The following is a 20,735-nucleotide window of genomic DNA, read 5'->3' as shown; positions in this document are numbered from 1 at the left end:
TTGCCTGAACTCAGGTTCCTTGTATTTTTCACCTGCATTACTCTTCTAGTTTTCTAATTGGTCTCTTGACTTCAGCCTTGTCTACCTCTAAGCGTCTTCCATATTATCATCAGAATAGGTTTTTTCAATAAGAAAATACATGTTGTTCCTAACGTTATTTTAAATGGTATTTCTGGTGTGCCGAGTTTGATAAGTCATAATTCTTGGTTCATGATACCTCTCAGCAGTGGTCCAATCATGGCCCAATCTTATTTACTTACTATGTTTTAATGATGTAATAAGCATTCCCCAGCTCCACCAACTGCCTGCCCCTACCTATGGTAACAATGGTTCTGATTCCTAGGTTCATCCTGCCCTGTGTCCCTTTTTCTATAGTTTTATTGTGTTTACATGGGTTTTTCAAAAGTACTTATTATGGAAAATTTCACTTATGCAAAAATAGAAAAATACACGAATCTCTGCACACCTGCTAACCAGCTGCAATATTTATCAACACACAGCCTTTCTCTCTAGGCCATTTCCCTCCACTGTGGATTATTTAGAAGTAAATTCCAGATACCATACGTTCCATATATTTTATACACACACACATTTTATATATATATATATATATATATATATATATATATATATATATATATTTGTATATATATATTGTATTTATATATATATATTTGTATATATATATGTATATATATATTGTGTATATATATTGTAAATATATATATATATATATATTTGTATTTAAGTGTAGAAGGTCTTTGTGCTGTATGTAATTTGGGGGGAATACTTTCTTAATAGCTTATTGTCAAGATCCATCTGTATTGTTGCATGTCGTTGTATTTTATTAATTTCGATTTCTCTGTAGTATTGAACCATGTGAATATACTGTGGTTCATTCATCTTCTCTTCTGATAATGGCCATTTGGGTTGCTTCCAGACTTCCATTAACTGAGTAGTGCTGCTGTGGACTTCCCTACACATGCCTCCTGTTGCTATAGGAGCAAGAGTTGCTCCTGTAGAATTCCTGGATCAGAGGGTGTGTGAATGTTCAGCTTTAGGATAGGATGCCAAACTGTTTTCAAAGCAGTTTTACTGATTTACACTTCTGTCAGCAGTGTTTAAAAGAATGGTTTCAGCTGTAGTGTTGATGATCTTTATTCTGATTAATAGTCTTCAGTGGCTTCCTGTCATTTGAAGTGCTCATCAGTCTTCTCTTCATATTTCGGAGTACTTACTCTATCAGGCACTGTGCTAGATGCTGGAAATACAACAATGGGGAAGACAGACTTTCTCTTCCTCATTTGAACATACTGAGCCCTTCCCGATCTGGCACGGTTCTACCTCCCCGGCCTCAGCCTGTCTTCCTAGCTTCATTTCTTGTCACTCCCTCTAACTCACCCCAAACATAATGAAATATTTATAATTTCCAAAAATGCTCTGCTCTTTCTTCACTCGATGGTCTTCCAAGTGTTGTTACCTGTGTCTTCAAACTTCACTTTCCCTCTCACCCATGGAGTCTCAGATGAAACAAAAGACTTTCAGGAAGTTTTCCCCAGTCTCCCCGGGCTGAGTCTGTCTTCCTCCTCTGTGCTCCCATGGCACTTTGTGCATATCTCTGTATAGTATGACAGGTTTATTGGTGATTTTCGTGTCTGTCTTTTCTGGTAGAAAGTACTCATTATTAAGAGCAGGGACATTGTCTTTCATCCCTGCATTTCCAGTATCCAGTGTACTACCGGAAACATAGTAGGGTATTTGGCCAATGTTGAATGAATAAACAGAAGAAAGGAAAATTTGAGACATTTCGAAGGAATAAATGAGCGAACTTGCTGATAGATTTGATAGTGAATGAAGGAGACTAAAAATCAAATAGGATTCAAGAGTCCCTCCCCGGGTGACTGGAAGGACTTCAATGTATGTAATTGTAAAGGTAAGGGGACAAGTTTTGAAGGGGGCTGGGAATATCTGTAGCTGTCTTCACTGCTTCTGAATCGGTCACAGAAGTCTTTGACCTTCATGCTTCCTGTTCCCCTCTTCTCAATATATGTTTTTCTTCTTATCTTTCAGGTGCAGAATTTGGCAGTGAGGAACCAACAGGCCTCAGCCCAAGGACCCCAAATGCAAGGCTCTACTCAGAAGGCCATTCCTCCTGGAGCCTCCCCTGTCTCTAGCCTCTCCCAGGCCTCTAGCCAAGCCCTCGCTGTGGCTCAGGCTTCCTCTGGGGCCTCAGGCCAGTCCCTCAACCTCAGTCAAGCTGGCACAGGCAGTGGGAGTAGCATCCCAGGGTCCATGGGGCCAGGTGGTGGTGGCCAGGCACCTGGGGGCTTGGGTCCATTGCCTTCCTCAGGAATGGGTGGGGGTGGGAGCTGTCCCAGGAAGGGCACAGGAGTGGTGCAGCCCTTGCCTGCAGCCCAAACAGTGACTGTGAGTCAGGGAAGCCAGACAGAAGCAGAAAGTGCAGCGGCCAAGAAGGCAGAAGCAGATGGGGCTGGTCAGCAGAATGTGGGCATGAACCTGACACGGACAGCTACACCTGCTCCCAGCCAGACCCTTATTAGCTCAGGTAAGCTCTCACCTCTCACAATGTCATTATTCTCTCAGAACTTGTTTGAAATCCTCAGAGTACTTTTCTTTGCCATTTATCCTGCTTCTCTGGGTCCTGGAGTAGTGGAAGGAAAAAAAAAATCACATCAGCCTTTATCAGATTAGTCCAGGGAGAGAGTAGGACAGGTAGCAGAAGTAGATCTCTGTTCCACAAGGCAGCAATCTGTACAAATTGCTTTGTCCCCTTCTTAGGCCTTGAGTTTGTCAGTTTATCCATCCCACCCATTCATTTATCCAGTTCTTACTGGGTATTGCCTACTGTGTTGTAGGAGGTGTTAGGGATGCATCTTTTTTTTTTTTTTTTTTTTTTTAGTTATTAACATATAATGTATTATTTGGGGATGCATGTTTGAACAACAGATTCCTTGTCCCCATGGAGTTTACGATTTAGTGCAAGGGATGACTTCTCTCCTTACTCTGTTTAATGATGATTAGTTGGACCAGGGTAGAGTGGAGATGGTCTAAGTGCCTTAGAGCACTCAGGACTAGCAAACGGTTTAGTATAGTTAACTTGTGATCATCTGTATCAAGGATAAGGATAAAAAAAGGAATAAATAATAATAACCTCAAATGGTTTATAGTTGCTTTTAGAATGTGGTTCGGTATAGTTAGATGTGCATACCTCACTTGGTAATGTTTATTTTTACCTGCCTTGTTTCTGGCACTTCAGTTGTTGCTCTGTTTGGATGATTTGCTTACAAAAAAGTTAAGAGTTAATCACCGGCTGTACTACTACCACCTAGTATTTACATACCCTAGCACTCTGTTTCCAAAGTGTTTTCATGTCATATGTGCTCTCTGGGCGATCTGGGAGACTGGTGTATCTTGGCTTCACCTGCAGTGGAGGAAACTGCATAAAGGCTGGACCTGCAGCCACTGACTCTTATGCCTTCTTCTAGGTGGTGACCAAACTGATGAGTCTGAAAAACCCAGGCATTCGTGGGAGGATGTTGGAATCTTTATCTTTGTGGACATTAATTCCCTCAGTGACCATTGAGTCTTTATCATGTGCCAGGCATGGGGCTGGGTTCTAGGGATGTAAAAATGAATAGAGCAAGGACTCAACCCTTGAAGAACTCAGTCTAATCATACAGGAGATGGGCCAGCCATTCTCCTTTGCTGGGTCAAACTATCAGGATTTAGTGTAGCAAAGAAAATAAAAGTTAGATAGCTGCAAGAAAGTACCAAGGACCGTGAAATGATTGGGCAAGGGACTTCTTCCCTGGAGGTGCTTCACTATGGAGAGAGACTTGGTTTTGTCTGACTCAGAGGCAAGAGTGTGAATGAAATTATCTCTTGGGTCCGCCAGGTTCGATTTCCCTTCACTGTGTGATCCCAGACCCAAGTGCACCTTGGAAAGGTGATTTCCCTTTCAATTTGTAACGATGATAATTTTCCGCTCTTCTTTGTTCCGCTCGGGGCGCCCTGCTGTAGCCACCTACACGCAGATCCAGCCCCACTCCCTGATTCAGCAACAGCAGCAGATCCACCTCCAGCAGAAACAGGTGGTGATCCAGCAGCAGATCGCCATCCATCACCAGCAGCAGTTCCAGCACCGGCAGTCCCAGCTCCTCCACACAGCCACACACCTCCAGCTGGCTCAGCAGCAGCAGCAGCAGCAGCAGCCGCCGCCCCCGCCCCCAGCTGCCACCCTCACTGCCCCTCAGCCACCGCAGGTCCCACCTACTCAGCAGGTCCCTCCTTCCCAGTCCCAGCAGCAAGCCCAGACCCTGGTTGTTCAACCCATGCTTCAGTCTTCACCCTTGTCCCTCCCACCTGACCCAACCCCCAAGCCACCCATCCCCATTCAGTCCAAACCACCTGTAGCACCTATCAAGCCTCCTCAGTTAGGCGCTGCTAAGATGTCAGCTACCCAGCAACCACCACCCCATATCCCTGTGCAAGTGGTGGGCACCCGGCAGCCTGGGACGGCCCAGGCACAGGCTCTGGGGTTGGCACAGCTGGCCGCTGCTGTCCCTACTTCCCGGGGCATGCCCAATACAGTGCAGCCCAGTCAGGCCCATTTGGCCTCCTCGCCACCTTCATCCCAGCCTGCCGGGGCCCTGCAAGAGTGCCCTCCCACGCTGGCGTCTGGGATGAGCCTCGCTCCTGTGCAGGGGACAGCGCATGTGGTAAAGGGTGGGGCTACGACCTCCTCACCTGTTGTGGCCCAGGTACCTGCTGCCTTCTACATGCAGTCTGTGCACCTGCCGGTGAGTGAGGTCTTGAGTGGACCTGGGGCTCAGTGGACATAGAACTTAACTTAGGAGGGGAGTAATGAGTTCGGAAGGTTGAGATACTGATACTTATCATTTTGCTTTCATTACTTCCTTAGAAGCCCCATCTCCAAATTCAGCCATACTGGGGTTAGGACTTAGGAATTGGGTGGGGGAGGGGAACCGCAAACATTTAGTCCATAACAAATAGATAATATGTGTGGGTGAGTGAGCATGGCAGGTGAATATGGTATTGCACCAACTGCTCTGTGAATCATATTGTTTCATCTGTAACAACTATTTGTTACAAACTGTAACACTTAAAAGATATGGTTTGTCCTTTTGTAAGAGAGGCATTGATGGAAGGTTAAGATACTGGTATTTATTTGATTCCTTTTGTAGGAAAGACATTACCGTGTATAATAATCTGTACTTCACACTGCTTGATTTGCTCCTGAAATCATTCTGGGTTTTTGGATCTGTACTAAATTAGGTCAAGATAGCCTTACTCACTTAAGTTGGTCTTTAGAAAAACGTTGGTTCTCGGTGGAGCCATAATGAACTAGAATCCTGAGGTGTAGGTCAGGACTAAATGTGACATTTTCTTTTGTCCTGATGTAGAAGATACACTTCTTGGGAATGACCGGGAATTCTAGTGTACCATGGGAAGTATGCAGATTGGGTAATCTGGAACCAAGAACATTTTCACTGATAGTATGGTGGTCATTGAGGTTCCTTATGTCCTTCATTCATACATCTTGGTTTCTTTCCTGTTTTTCACTGTATAGAGCAAACCCCAGACATTGGCTGTCAAACGCAAGGCAGAGTCTGAGGAGGAGAGAGATGATGTCTCCACATTGGGTTCAATGCTTCCTGCCAAGGCATCTCCAGTAGCCGAAAGCCCAAAGGCCATGGAGGAGAAGAGCAGTCTTGGAGGTAACTGACTTCTGCAGTGTGATTTGAGTGCAGAGATTAGAGAACTGTTCTGAGTGAGCTCAGAGCTAAATCTGGTTCTGTAGAAGATGACCCTGAACTTGGTGGACCAATGGGTAGATCCAAAAACAGGGACTCCAGGGTGAATGATCAAAGGTGAACATGTATTATTGTGGAAGATCAGACTGGCTTGGTTAATAGATGGATCAGTTACGTCATCCTCTTATCGGTTCCTTAATCTGTTCCAGAGAAAGCTGAACCGGTGACTGGTGTGAATGCTAGTACTCCAAGCAGTGAACTAGTAGCCTTGGCTCCTGCCCCAGCTGCGCCCCCCCCTACACTAGCCATGGTGTCCAGACAAATGGGTGACTCAAAACCCCCACAGGCCATCGTGAAGCCCCAGATTCTCACCCACATCATTGAAGGCTTCGTTATCCAGGAAGGAGCAGAGCCTTTCCCGGTGAGGGCAGGGCCATAAGGTGGGACTTTCAAGTGGGGACTTGATCTGATTATTATCTTTCCAAAGTTCACTAAAATCAAATCTCAGAACTATTTAATTATTGGAGAATGGTTTAATTCTATTGTTTGTATAGTTAATTGTGGAGGAGGAAGGGAAGGGGGAAAGGAAAGCGTATGTATAGACCAACAAATGCAAATGTTGGGAAGAGGAGAAGAGAAGGAAGAAGCTGTAATGTTTAGTTACACAAACTAGGCTGTCTCATGATGAAGAAATTTGTGGTAGAGAAGTTAAGGGACTTTTCTAGATACCAGGAGTTGCAGAACTAGGCCTAGAATGCAGGTGTCTGCAACTTTGGAAGGAAAAGGACAAGCTAGGGTGCCAAGTTAAGAACATGTTTTCCAGTGGCTTATCTGAAAAGAGCCAGGTAGGGCCTCTTGATTGCCATGTTGAGAAATGTTTTTCTAAACCAGACGTGGCCATTAACTCTGAGAACCAGGCAAAGACATGGCAGTGAGAAATACTGGGGAAAGTTATAGAGAAGCAGAAAGGAACTAGGCTAACTTAACTGTAAACTTTTTCTGGCACAGGTGGGTTGTTCTCAGTTACTGAAAGAGTCTGAGAAGCCACTACAGACTGGCCTGCCTACAGGGCTGAATGAGAATCAGTCAGGGGGCCCCTTGGGAGGGGACAGCCCATCTGCTGGTAAGTATTTATTTAGAGACCCATCTGGGGAAGGAGGCTCAGGGAGATAGATGTGTTTGAGCACTCAGTGTGAAATAGTAATTATTTAAAGTGGGAGTTGTATGAAGTCCAGCCACATGCAGGAACATTTTGATATTAAATATCAAAATGTATAGAATCACACAAAAGGAGTTCCCTATAGAATTAGGGTAATTTTATCAAGCTAACCTCTTGAATTATTTACTCTAAGTATGTATTTTTCAAAAGGTGATGTAAAATAGGATATTTCTAAATTTCCATTTCTCATTCTAGGTTTTATCATCTATATTAAGGACTCCAGTTTATATTACTCCCACTGCTTTTGTAAACTTGTGTTGGGAGAGGGATCCAACATCTTTCTAGCTAGTAATTAGTTCCTCTCTCCTATTCTAAAATGCAGTTTTGTTGGCAACCTGAGAGTATAAATTGGGATTAAGTTAGTCACTGAAGATGGAAACTGGGCTGGTTTAAGTCAGGAAGGCCATGATGTTCCTGAAGGACGTGTCTTTATGATTTTGGATTTTGAACTTTGTTTTAGGGATTCCGAATTAGGTTGTGTAGGTCTTGAGGGGCAAACCCCGAGAGTAATTAGCCAGCTGTGGGCCTAATGATGGCCTGAGCAGCAGCAGGATCAGCAATAGGCTCCCAAGGGATGCGTTATTTTCCAGAGCTAGATAAGGCGGCGAACCTCCTGAAGTGTGAGTACTGCGGGAAGTATGCTCCTGCTGAGCAGTTTCGAGGCTCCAAGAGGTTCTGCTCAATGACCTGCGCTAAGAGGTACTGTGGGCACCTGCCCCTTCCTTACCTTCAGCACCAGTTCCTCCATCGAATAGCGGGCCCCTTCCCTAGGATCATCTCATAGCTGACGCTTCCGGTCTTCGCTTTTGTGTTCTTCCCCAAGTCGGTTCTTAAAATACCAACTCCCACGTAGCCATGGGTAGCCTGGCGGTCTCCTCTAGCACTGCCGACACTCCGTATATGCCCCGACCTGTAGGTATAATGTGAGCTGTAGTCACCAGTTCCGGCTGAAGAGGAAAAAAATGAAAGAGTTCCAAGAAGCCAACTATGCTCGCGTTCGTCGGCGGGGACCCCGCCGCAGCTCCTCGGACATCGCTCGTGCCAAGATCCAGGGCAAGCGCCACCGGGTGAGCTTCCATTGCACGGCCAGCTACCTTTAAAATGGTCCTTCTTCCTTCCTCTTTTCCTGCCAGGCAGTTCCTTTGCCCTGATAAAAGAGTATGAGACCAGAGCTCTTGAGTTCTGTATTGATAGCATTTGTCCAGATTCCAAGAGATCGTGACTCCTTGTCTCTTCTCAAGTGATTACTGGTTCATGTCCGCACTAATCATTATATCACATTATATTTGACAATCTAGATCGATTGTTGGAAGAAGGGGTGAATCAAGAAAGTGATAGTTTATACTTGGAAGTTACTTGAGGGTGGACTAGTGACTCTGGGCATTTGCCAACAAAGTACAGTTTCTTCACTCTAATACTAGTTTTTGCTCTGTGCCTAGTATTAACCCAAACCCTGTTGGCTGGGAAGGGGCGAAGAAAAGAAACGTCCTGACACTGTTCATGACTTCATGGCTTTGTGTTGTTCTCCGTAGGGTCAAGAGGACTCTAGCCGGGGTTCAGATAATTCCAGTTACGATGAAGCACTCTCTCCAACATCTCCTGGGCCTTTATCTGTGCGAACTGGGCATGGAGAACGTGACCTGGGGAACCCCAATACGGCGCCACCGACACCAGAATTACATGGCATCAACCCTGTGTTCCTGTCCAGCAATCCCAGCCGTTGGAGTGTAGAAGAAGTGTATGAGTTTATCGCTTCTCTACAAGGTATTGAGGGCCTTATCCAGGAGAACCCAGATCACATACAGGTTTACTTTTCTTTAGATTATCCCACATGGGCCTTTGTGACAGGGAACAGAATGGACTTTTAAGCAGTAGGCACTTAAGTATGGTATGGCAGGGGTTCTACATATTTACACAAAGTAACTTGCACACACCCTGGTTTAATTTCCTTTTGGGCTGATTGTCCTCTACTATGTCCGCAATCTTGCAGTGTTTGATTTTCACTTTTCTATTTCTTACCAGTAATTTTTAGATAAAGTGTATTTTTTATATGTGATTTTTGTGACACCTGCCATGGATAAAAGACTGTTTCCACTAATGGGATTAGGAAAGTAGGGGCCACTGTTATCCTACACTCTTCGAGGCAGGATTGTTTATAAACTCTTGACAAAGGATGGTTTTCTCTAGAAAAGAAAATCAACTTACCCTTTTTGCCATTTGTCTGAACCCTGGGCTCTTAAACAAAGATGTCATAAAGGCTCTGAACTTTGTTTTGCTAGTGTAAAAGAAAACATATGATCTTGCTCCTTCCCTTTTCTCCCTCAAGCTAGTTGAATGAAGTTATTTCTGTGATAGAACAACTTTGTTATTCTTTCCTCTTGGCTTTTTTAAATAGCCAGTTTCTCGGATTTCACTTTACTTCCAAAGCTTGCCACCCCAGACTTTTATATTCCTGAATTTAGGATGAGTACATTGGGATTAACCACTACCGGATTCCCCTGTTTTTCACCTTCAATTTCCCCCTCCTGTCATCTGTATGTACCACCACATAGCTTTTCACATGTATTCCCACCGTTTCCTTCCAGGCTGCCAAGAGATTGCAGAGGAGTTTCGTTCCCAGGAGATTGATGGACAGGCCCTTTTATTACTTAAAGAAGAGCATCTTATGAGTGCCATGAACATCAAGTTGGGCCCTGCCCTCAAGATCTGCGCCAAGATAAATGTCCTCAAGGAGACCTAAGGTGGCCCTCTTGCACAAACGAGCCTAAGGCAGATACTCTCCACTGTCCAGGTTATAACCTGGTACCAGCAGACTTTACAGGGAAGAAAGAGCTGTTCCAATTACCCGAATCTTCTGCAGAGGGGATTACTGAGACAGGGAGGAGAAGTGCAAGAATTGGTTGCTGGTGCTACATGGCGGCAGCTGTGACATTTTCTCTGGTTCTACCTTATTTTTTAAAATCATTACAGTTCTCACTTTTCTCACCTACCCTAATCCAATCTTTATAAAAGCAGTCTAGAGAACGAGGACTGCTCAGCCTTATCCTGGAGTGGAGGATCTAGCCAGGGTCTCAGCTCTCCAAGAGTAGACAGTACCGTATGGTAAGGCAGTGGGTGGGACGTAGGTGTGCCTCAACAGTGGGAGAGATAGGGTTTCTCTAGCTTGTGTGACACAAGTGGCGACATCTGGTACTCCCTCTCTTCCCTCTGGATTGCCCAACTGTGGCTGGGGCCCGAGATTTCTTTGTCGTCGCTCCCTTAGTATTGAACGTTTTCTCCTGCATCTGTGGCAGGCTCGCTCGCTGGTGCAGAGACTTGGTGGGCGTCATTCTGATTTGCTGCAGGGCTAAAAGGTGTGTGGCACACACATGGTTGTCATTCTTTTTGCATCCCCTGCTCCCTTCAGTTTCTGTTGTATCTCCTGCCCTGCCTTCTTTCCAATTCCAACTCTGCTCTGTCCTATAGCTTTATTAAAACGGGAGTGTGTGGGGCTGAGGTCAGGAGTATAAGTACCTACCTTAGGCGCTATTCCTTATACAACAAAAATATTAAATATTTTTTTCCTTCTCTGTAAAAGGATAAAAATTGGTCTGTTGTCGCTTACTCCATTCCAGTGTCTCTACCCTCTTCTTTCATACAAAAGACTAGGGCAACTTGTTTGTTTGTTTTTTTAATCTTTTAAGTGTTTTTATACAAAAAATGTAGTTTTTTTTTCTTTTTGCATTTTTAAAACACCAGTGTGGGGGAGGGATGCAAACAAGTTAACAAAAAAGATGCTTTTATAACATTATTTTCCCTGTTTAGAAAGAAGAAAAAAAAATCATTCCAATAGTATTTAAAAGTCCAAAGATGAAATAATTTTTTTCTTCCCTAAAAGCTATTAAAAGCCCCTGCCTATTGGCGCCCTCTTGTGTCCAGTGGAGCCATGTTACTCTTCAATGGCCCAGGTTCACTATTATGGAAAGATCGGGCCAGGCTTCTTTCTGGGCACATGGCCTAAACAAAAAAGTGGAAGCATCAGAGGATTCAAAACCTCTCCCCACAGAAACTGCTGTGGGCAAGAAGATACTTCCCTGAGCCAGAAGGGACAGGTGCAGCAGCATTCCACACCCAGAGCACAGGATGGCAAAGCACTAGATATCCCACCTCTGCTTTCATTCCTTTCCAGAAGATTTGGTAGGGAGGGAAGGGGGAAGTCGACATGCCTGTGAAGAAAGTGCAACATAGAAATAGAAATACTGGTAGAGGGAAACAGCTTAGAAGAAAAGCTCTGCCTAAAGCTTTTACTGTGAGTGGGAGAAGAAAGCCATCAAGGAGATCCCACCTTTTCTGAAACCCCTATAGCACAAGAGGTCCCATTCACTTTCCCTTTCCAACAGACAAGACTTCTGGATAAGGCATTTTGGCCATATAAGGTCCATGACCACAAGGCCACAATCCAGGGCCCAGTTCCAGCTATAAGGTCACTCCACTGCCAACAACTGATGTGATGGTATCTTATAATCCTCTAAGTGGGAAATTAACATTTTCCCCATCCCAATCCCAGAGGTGGGAGAAGCAAGCCTGCAACATCCCCAGGCTCAGACCAAATAGAAATACTTGGAACGTAACCAAGTAATCACCATAGAGTAGTTCCAAGCAGCAAGAAATTACATCCAGGTTCTCATGGAGACTACTGTAGGGTACAGAGTAACAGCATGAAAGCAATCAAACCTTGTATAAATAATGTTTCTTTGCCCCCCCCCCCTTTTTTAATTAAAGAAATCCAGTGTCTCAAAAACTTGTGAAAATTATGTTTAAAAAAGACTCAGGACTCAGGGAGCCTGCCACACTTTTTTGCTTATTGTAACTATCTTGTACCTTCTGATACCAAGAGATAGTGTGATAGCCTCTTCTGCACAGGCCCTATTATTTTATCTGTCCTGTAACTGTACCTCTCTAGAAAAAAAAAAAAAACAAAATAGGGAGCAAAGGGAAGGCATTTCTACTAGTGAGAAGAGAATGCAAATCAAAAGCAAACTGGAAAGCAAGATCAATGTTAAGGATGGGATGAGAGACTGGAGTGGAGACTGCTTAAGAAATCTGGCTGAGTATGCTTTGGTTTGGGGGACTGAAGAAGCAGCTGGGCATTTAAAGTGCAATCACATTGGTAATAAATGATCATCCCTTTCTTCTGACTCCTCGCCCAGCTGATCATCCCCCACACCACGATACGCAGCAGGCACATTGCGGGGTTTAGAACGGCACACAAAGTCACAACCATCCTGTAGAGAGAAGCAAAAGAAGGAAATGATAATTTGGAATAACCAACTTTGAGGGTGAGGCAAAATACACCTATGGCCTAAGAATATGGCAAGAACTAGGTTTCTTCAAGGATAATGAGAAAATCCAGAACCTCTAAGGGCCAGCCTAAATTGAATTTAGGGCTAATGCGAGAAAAATTCTAATTAGGTCTTACTTTCTCCCCATCCAGGTCCCTTAATAGCTTTATCAGATTCCTCAATTTAAGCAACAGTGTTGTTCTTCCAGCCAAGCCTTTCCCAAGGCCAGACCCTAAGATGCTATGCTACTTGTTACTTTGTACTAGGGCCTGGGACTCCTTTGTGTTTAGCACCCGAAGTCCTACGTCCCTGGAAATCCCTCTGTCTGGGTAAACCAGGGTGGTTGGTCACTCAGCCTCGGCGGCAGGCTACAGACTCAGCCACCAGTCCTGTTACTTACTGCTACCAGGTTGCCAAGATCTTGCCAGAAGGCTAAGTGGGGAAACTGCTCCATTCCCTTGGCTCCCACCACCAGTCGCTGGTATAGGAACCCCCCGATGATATAGACCGCAATCAGTGATGCAAACCTATTGAGGAAGAAAGACATTGCTAGTTAAAAACCAAGGAATAGTAAAACTGATAAGGTAATCTTTATATTCATTAGTGGTTTCCTAGTCTGTATTCTATAAAAATGGGGGGAAAAAACGCCCCTAAAATGGGAAGGGTGCCTTCTTCAGAAAACCAGTTAGAGCACATCTAAAAGCAAAGGCTCAGACAAAAATAAGACTTAATGTGTGACTCTGACTAGTACCCAAGAATAAGTACTATTAGCTAGGTATAGAGTTCCACTTCCCCGAAAGTTCTTATAATCTAATGGGATAATAATAAAACTGTCTAGTTTTCCAGTAATGGGATGTAAAGCATTTCCAAATGCAAATATTAGGGGTGAAACAGTATATCTAACTTTTTAAAACTTGCATAATCAGAGTTTAAAAAGTATCCCCCCTCCAATTATAGTATAGTGTGTACACACACACAATTTGTGTCTAAGTGTCACCAAGTAATTGAGTTTAAGGGGGGAAAAAAAAGGAAGGTTTGGATTGATAAAGGAAAAAGCACTCACGTGACTAATAAGATAGAACCCACACTGAGGTGAGAGATCTCTGGGGAACAGGCCAGGCTGCTATCCATCTCAAAGAGGTAGAAACAATCTTGAACTTTGCCTCGCTCCTCAAACACAAGGTTAAAATTGTCCTGATGATGAAAGGACAGAACAGAACACAACAATGTGGTTAACTGTTTCGACGCTTAATTAGAAAAAGAAAAAACCCACAAACTAAAAAACATTTGCCTTCTCTCCTGATTCAGTAACTTATTTTCCATGTATGATTGAACACAGGTGTCTGTGACACAAGGAAAAACTGAACTAGTTTTGTCTGTCCTGATGTATCTTTTTCCCTGTGGAAATTCTCCCCGCCCTCAGGTCAGTGCTCTCATATGTTCTCTAGGCTCATGTGCCCCGGGATGCCTCACCGCAAGTGTGTGTCGATTGCAGGAGATCATCACCACTGCACGACGCTGCTCCATGCCACAGTGACTGTCATATTCATCACCCCCTTTATAGGTCAGCATGATCCAATTACCTGAGGAGGGACAATGGAAATGTTGCTTTGGGGCAGGAAGGCAGGCCTGGGTATGATGGCAGAAAGGAATGGAGGAGTTCAATGAAATTGGTTTTGATTAAAATAACCAGTATCAATATGAGCCCCGTAAACCAGAAATACCAAGTAAAACCTGCTTCTTTATAACAGCTTTGTGTTCCCTTAAAACAACAAAGAATCAGATATTCATGTAAGAATAGTCTTAATTTTCCTTATTAAAGGCAGGCAACTAATAGTGCAAAAACAATTAGGACCCATGCTTTCACACTGATTGACATTTTCTGAACACCTGCTCACATCAAAAGAAGAGGTTCCATAAAATTCTTAGGTGGTAGGGGAAAACCAAAGATTTAAAATTAGCCACAGATAAATGCAAGGTGTATGATTTTTAAGATCGGGAGCCATTTCTTCTTTAGTATTTATGGCACTCCAATTTCTTTTGCAAAATATCCTTCGATTTATCAATCATGTGAGGTGAATAAGGTAAAGATTCTGCTTCTAATCTTGCACATATGAAGAAACACAAGATGAAATGATTTTTCAAAGTCACAGGCAAGTAAACATGAGCTGGGTCAAAAATCCAGTCTTCCAACCCCTACTTACCCCCAAATTCTTAATGTTATTTTTGTGTTATTGATACGAACAAATATCTGCACTGGAAAATACAGTTATCTGCTTAAGGGAGGGAATTAGACCACAGGTGCTCACATAGTTCTTTCCAGCAATATGATTTTATGACTTTTGAGAAACCACAGTCCAAGTTAGCTGGGGAAGTTTTGGGAGACAGGTTTGCAAAAAAGTTTAATCTCTGAAAATGTAACTGGCATGGAGTAATTCAATGAGAAATGGTTGTTGTTGGTGTTTTCAAGCCTGGTATGAAAAACACATTAAGCTATAGAATCCCAGCTAGATTCTTTATGCATGAGCTTTTCATTAACTTTAAAACAAACATAAAGGTCCTGACCCTGACTCCAGAGGAGCTGTGAAACTAGGTATCTTATGGTTTATAGTCTCAGGTGAGCTGAAGCACATGTACCATATAATACTCTAAAAAGAATGCAAAAGGCTGACACATACAGGATCGTCAGAGGGATTGACCTGGGATCCATTAACCAACAGGGAGAGTCTTACTTCCATTGAAGACGTGAGTCTCGTTGAGTCTCCCTACCACTCTTTCCTTCCCATTACTTTTGTTGATCTGCACCAGGCCTGCCCCAGAGGTGCGGTTGCCAGCTTCCCGGCAGACCCTGAACATATAGATGTATGTGTCCGGACCCTGGCCCACAGTGCTCTCAAAGCTGTAAGGAGAAGTGAGGAGAAAGAAGGAAGAGAAGTTACTGGCTATCAGCTTTAGGACAAGCAGCCTCTCTTCCTTTAAGCTGCCTACCCCTACCCCGTCCCACCTCCTGCCAAGTGTGATCAATTTATTTATCTGATGTCACAACTAAACGTACTAGTTAATAATATTTGCTGGTCATGAAATACCCATGTAATAGTGAATAGTTCATTTGTTGAGCGAAGACAATCCTAACTGCTAGCAAGGACGGTTTAAAACACAACATCCAAGACAGCTAGATATTCTAGAAGACCTGTTCCAGACTATGCTGAAGGGTCACTTGCTATTTCCCAGTGAATAGGATCTTCTTCATGGCAAGTATCCCATGGCTCCTGGTTCCTTGAAGATCATCTTCAGAATTACATACCTGAAGATTCCTGACACTTCTGATGTGTATAGGCCTCAATGTTTATCTGACACTTCTAAAGTCCTATTACATAGAAGTACCAAATAATGCTTTTTAATTCCTACAACCTGGTCTCCTGGATCCAGTCTTAAAAACAGTGCATTTTCTCTTCTGCATAAGAGAATTGCACACTGCTACTAAAAACTGGGCTCAGAATTTGCTCTACAGCATTAAAAAAAAAAAAAAAACAACAACCAAAAACAAACAGGGGTGCCTGGGTGGCTCAGTAGGTTAGCATCCAGCTCTCAATCTCAGCTTAGGTCTTGAGCTCAGAGTAGTGGATCTGAGCCCTGCCCTGGGCTCCACGCTGGACATGGAGCCTACTTTAAAAAAAAGTAAGATATCATGGCCAAATAAGACCAATATTACTAAAGTTCAGACTAGAACCATCTCCCAGAGTTGGTTATTATACACGTTTTCCCTCCATATAGAGTAGTAATACTAAAAGTCAGTAAGTGGATGAAAAAAAATATATTCTTAAGATTTTGTTTTAAAAGTATTTCTAGGGGCGCCTGGGTGGCTCAGTGGGTTAAAGCCTCTGCCTTCGGCTCAGGTCATGATCTCAGGGTTCTGGGATTGAGCCCCGCATCGGGCTCTCTGCTCGGCAGGGAGCCTGCTTCCTCCTCTCTCTCTGCCTGCCTCTCTGCTTACTTGTAATCTCTCTCTCTGTCAAATAAATAAATAAAATCTTTAAAAAAAAAAAAAAAAAAAAAAAAGTATTTCTATACCCAATGTGGGACTCGAACTTACAACCCCAAGATCAGGAGTCATATGCTCCACCAACTGAGCCCGCCAGGCCCCGGAGAAGAAAAGATTCTTTAACAAAGTTATTTTCTCAAGTCCTTTAAAGCTGTACTCAGTTACCTTTTGTTATACAGTGGTTGCAGTCTCTTCAGAAGAGCCAACTCTTTCTCGGACTCTCGCCCTTTTTCTCCTACCAGGTCGCAGGTTTTTTCTTCTGTCTGCCAGGATTCTCTTACTGCCACAGCTAGGAGCAGTGGCAGGAGCAGTCCAGTCCTCCAGCAGCTGTAGAAGAGGAACATCCTTTTGGGAGAGAGGGTGTGGGTGTTGAGGAAGCGGGGAAGATCGGGGTGGGGGAAGAGAGAGAAAAAGCACACGAATGTACAATTTTTACTGTTTTATCTTCCATCCATCACTTATTCTACATTAGTCAGTTTTCCTTATTAACACGAAGTTGGGTTTTATTTTTTTGGGTCTATTTCGAGCTTTTAGTTTTCACCCATTATTTTTTTCCCTGTCCTCTAATACTCAGAACAGGATTCTTAGTCTTTAGGTTTCTTTTAAAAGATTTATTTACTTATTTTGAGAGAGAGAGAGTATGAGCATCTTTACTGTTTCATGAAAAGTTAGATGCAGTATCTCACACTTAAAGTTTAATACTGTTCACAAAAATGGCTTCAACCTGTGGTCCTCCCTAAGGTAACACTCAAATTATAACTTAACACTTGATAAAGTCTGGTTGAAAGTTATTGAAAGAGATGTAAAATAGGGAAAGGGACTCCAGTACTTTGGCTCCTAACTTCTCCTGTCAATAGTCAGAAGCATCAACAGTCTTTGTTCATATTCATCGTAAGAAAGATGGTAAGAGATAAATAAAGCCACAGCACCTAAAAGCTGACATTTACCTAATTTAATGGCTCATCTCTGAAAACACAATCGTTTAAATTATAGGAAGAAGAAAATTCACTAGGTTGAAGTGAGTGAAGACGTCTTTCAAAATCCACCTCAGGCTCTATATGTCACAAATCTCAAGAGTTTCTAAACTTCCAGTAAGCAGTTGTCTTTGTACACTCTGAACTGGTGACAATTCTTGGGAATCACTAAGTCACTTTCCAATTCCCCTGCTCCTTGTACTCCTCTAGGAATGGAAACACATGGTTCCATTTCCTAAACTCATTTTTTTTCCCTCTAATCCATCTTCACCCAGGTCATACTCATTTATCCTTGCAAACGACTTCACTCTGATGTCCATTAGTTAATGATCCTCCAGGCCACTGCTACTTGTTAATTTCATAAGAGTGTCACTGTTATCATGCAAATATTTAATTCTTCCAAACTTTTTTTACTTGTAGTAACATGCTTCCAGACTACAAGCCTGGACTTTGGCTAATTAACTCTTTAGAGTCCTCTAATTCTTTTTCAGGTTAGTTCATCGACTCCAGTACATTTCTAGAATAAAAAACTAGGCAGAGTTTAATGGGTATTAGTAAATTTAAAGATAGGAAAATGGAAGCTCTGAGCCCTGACTGAATTTTCTCTGCCCTGACTGAATTTTCTCTACTCCCCTAAACAAACTTACATTTGACCTTCTGGTTCCCAAATGCTTGGGAAGTTGTCTCCCTGACTTTGTGTATTTTTTTTTTTCTCTTAAGATTTTATTTACTTATTTGAGATAAGAGAGAGAGCAGAAGCATGGGGAGGGGCAGAGGGAGAAGCAGACTCCACTTTGAGCAGGGAGCCTGACATGGGGCCTAATCCCAGGATGCTGGGAACACGGCCTGAGCCAGAGACAGACACTTAACTGACAGAGCCACCCTGATGTTCCGATGACTTTGTGTATTTCCAAAACCAACTCACTACAGTAGTATTAGTAAAGTGTTTCCATAGAATAATTATCACCAGTCGTAATGTCTAAGGCCCCCATAAAACAGATTTAGAGCACTAATAGGAAACTTTGTAATAGAGTACTTGCCTTTTACTCTTAAAAGCATTTAACATGCATTAACTAATTAATCCTTACAAAAACCCTATGCAGTAAATACAATTATTGTCCTTATTTTACAGATGAAAGAACTGAGACATAGCCAATGGAGTGACCCAGAAAGTCTGGCTCCAGAGCTCATGGTCTACACTTAACCACTACATGAGTATCCCCTTTAATTTAATTAAGCCCCCTTAATTTTTTGGGGCTCAGAGTAGGCAGCCAAAGCCTTGCTTTCTTTTTGACAAAGCAGGGGGAAGTGATTCCTCACACAGTTCAATGAATAAGAGATAGAATAAAGAACTCAAACCTCAAACTCCTACCTTCCCTAAATTAACTCATTGCTCAACACATTACATGACCAGCATTGTTCCTAAAAAAAAAATATTAAGAGATTCCTTTTACTAGATTGATTTAACACACCATATTCCTTATATTCTCTCAGGATCTAATTTAAAATTTCAACGTTCTAGACTGTCAAGCTTTTTTTTTTTTCCCCCTTTTCCCCAGGACCAGTTTTCCAGAGGGGATGCTCATACAGAAGGCTGTGTTATATGGCTTCAAAGTTAGTTCCTTATTTGTTAACAGTTTATGATTTCTTTTCCCAAATAAGAACAAAATTGGGATAGGATAAAGGGTTAAACACCATGCAGTCTCCATTAGTGGAGCTGAACTCTCATTTGCTTATTCGTTCAAGAAGTTAGGGTGAGAATCAACTTACACTCTTCTCTCTTTTCTGCCTAAGGTTTGTCTGTTTTGAGCTACTTCTTTGATTCAGTTGCAAATGCTCTAAGTGCTTTATCTAGATTGTTTGTAATCTTCACAGCCAAGAAAAGTAGGTATAATTTCTCTCATTTTACGATGAGGAAACTGATGCTTACAAAGGCTAAATTATTTGCCCTAGGTTATACAAGTATTAAACATGTACGAAGTTGGTGGGGCAACTTGGATGACTCATGGCATAAAGCTATTTTCTGATAAATACAGCCGTGCAAAAATTTATTAACGAGCTCTGAAATCCAAGGGCTGTGTAGTTCCTTTTTAATGTGCTACACTTAGATCCTCAAGGTGCAACAGTCTGTCTAGATACTTTGGAAATAAAGGGCCGAACTTTAAGATTTTGCAAATCCCCTTCAATTTTCTTGTTTTAGGACAGATCTATTTTGGTAATGCTAAACAATTCTCTTCAATGGAATGACCACGGACTAAGCCAGGAACTGGGAAGCAGTTCAAATCACCGGGCATCTGTACCACTCTTTCCCACCCGTCAAGACTAGCCATGAGCATTTTCCATTTTTCAGTGGAATTTCTACTTTCTGCTGTCTGGCTCACTCCTGAGGTTACGACCCTCATCTCCTGTCTCCAGCAGTCTACCCTTTCAGAAGAGCAGCCCTAACTAGCTAGCTAAACGGCCCAACGCTGAGAAGCCCTAGACAAGCAGCTCTAGGTCCCATGGGCGGAAGCTCCCCAGAAAGAGAAAACACAAGATAAGCCCTCTAGTAGCTATCCCATACCATACACGCATCCTCTTCAAACTTCTCCCAGGGTTCTAGAAATTCTTATTCCGTCTAGTCTCCTGATTTCCCAACTGCCTAGAGCCGTATCCTCTCCAAATGATGCCACTTTACCTTCCTCCACAATGCAGGCCAAAAATTCCCACTACAGGTATCCGGGAACACCTCCAGCGACTCCATACCCAGGGTCCTTCCTTTCTCTGCCTTCCAAATACACGTCGAATTCTTCTCCGGTCTTGGTAGGTCCTTTCTCCCTCACTCCCTTCGGGACTAACTCCCCGCCCTCACGCCTCCGCCTCCATTCTGCCCTAGGGCTCCTTAGCTGGAATTTTGGCTAGAACCCCGGCCAAGGGAGACTTAGCGATCCCCAGCCCCTGTTCGGGCACCGGGGTGTGAGCGCTCTCCAGCTCCCCTCCTCCTCCACGCCCCTCATACTCACGTGTCACGGGCACAGGGAGTAGCCGAGGCGCAGAATCCCTGGCTGAATACCTGTCGGGGGCTGGGAGACAGGGCCAGCGAGGGGCCAGCCACAGACCCCGGACCCAGAACTCGTGTCAAAGGCCAGCGTTCCCCAAGGCGCCTCGCTGTGCTCCACTCCGGGAACCGGAAACAGGAAGCACCAGGCTTCTTCTGGGCAACTGCTCCTCCCACTAGACCCCGCGGCATGTGACCACAGAACCATTTCGCCCCTTTCCCCTTCCCGGTCTCCCGGCCGATCCCAGACCCTGATTGGTCAGGATCCTGGTCCGGTAGCTCCGCCCTTGTCCTATCAACTCCAACCACTTTCGAGATTTTCAAGTTGCGTTCCACCTTTTGGGGGG

At 43.5% G+C, this 20,735-nt stretch overlaps 2 protein-coding genes across 10 annotated transcripts in view; one reads left to right on the top strand and one right to left on the bottom strand.

Annotated features, from left to right (window-relative positions):
• The window catches only part of PHC1 (polyhomeotic homolog 1), a 21,788-nt gene extending 11,195 nt beyond the window's left edge, over positions 1-10,593 (top strand). For 4 of the 7 annotated variants that reach the window (XM_047743036.1, XM_047743030.1, XM_047743037.1 and 1 more), the window contains 9 exons: positions 2,071-2,566; positions 4,042-4,820; positions 5,612-5,759; positions 6,005-6,216; positions 6,804-6,918; positions 7,587-7,713; positions 7,931-8,081; positions 8,547-8,778; positions 9,600-10,593. In XM_047743036.1, the coding sequence (XP_047598992.1) occupies positions 2,071-2,566; positions 4,042-4,820; positions 5,612-5,759; positions 6,005-6,216; positions 6,804-6,918; positions 7,587-7,713; positions 7,931-8,081; positions 8,547-8,778; positions 9,600-9,754 (2,415 nt within the window). In that variant the 3' untranslated portion in view covers positions 9,755-10,593. The remainder of the gene's footprint in view (positions 1-2,070; positions 2,567-4,041; positions 4,821-5,611; positions 5,760-6,004; positions 6,217-6,803; positions 6,919-7,586; positions 7,714-7,930; positions 8,082-8,546; positions 8,779-9,599) is intronic. The other 3 variants (XM_047743038.1, XM_047743033.1, XM_047743031.1) reach the window with 1 other exon arrangement.
• Positions 10,291-20,735, bottom strand: M6PR (mannose-6-phosphate receptor, cation dependent). 3 transcript variants are annotated; one of them, XM_047743040.1, is made up of 7 exons: positions 20,354-20,735; positions 16,543-16,722; positions 15,068-15,234; positions 13,809-13,918; positions 13,399-13,529; positions 12,736-12,862; positions 10,291-12,278 (listed from the first exon to the last, which is right to left on the bottom strand). In XM_047743040.1, exons 1-7 carry the CDS (start codon positions 20,578-20,580, stop codon positions 12,156-12,158), a joined length of 1,065 nt encoding a protein of 354 aa, XP_047598996.1. In that variant the 5' UTR covers positions 20,581-20,735; the 3' UTR covers positions 10,291-12,155. The 3 variants fall into 3 exon arrangements, with proteins under 3 accessions (XP_047598996.1, XP_047598995.1, XP_047598997.1); XM_047743039.1 differs by having other exon boundaries at positions 16,543-16,746; positions 20,354-20,723; XM_047743041.1 differs by lacking the exon at positions 20,354-20,735 and adding an exon at positions 20,029-20,169 and having other exon boundaries at positions 16,543-16,746.

This window comes from Lutra lutra, chromosome 8, assembly GCF_902655055.1.
Source record: "Lutra lutra chromosome 8, mLutLut1.2, whole genome shotgun sequence".
Taxonomy (NCBI): domain Eukaryota; kingdom Metazoa; phylum Chordata; class Mammalia; order Carnivora; family Mustelidae; genus Lutra; species Lutra lutra.
This window is presented reverse-complemented; position numbering and strand designations above follow the sequence as displayed.

Bases quoted from the DNA above. Each gene is read 5' to 3' on its own strand.
- M6PR (XM_047743039.1), bottom strand. From the start codon at position 20,580: ATGCCGCGGGGTCTAGTGGGAGGAGCAGTTGCCCAGAAGAAGCCTGGT. The intron at 13,919-15,067 runs GTAAGACTCTCC...GTCCCTCCTCAG, and splicing joins GACTCACGTCTTCAATGGAA to GTAATTGGATCATGCTGACC. The intron at 12,863-13,398 runs GTGAGTGCTTTT...CTTCCTCAATAG, and splicing joins GGTTCTATCTTATTAGTCAC to GTTTGCATCACTGATTGCGG.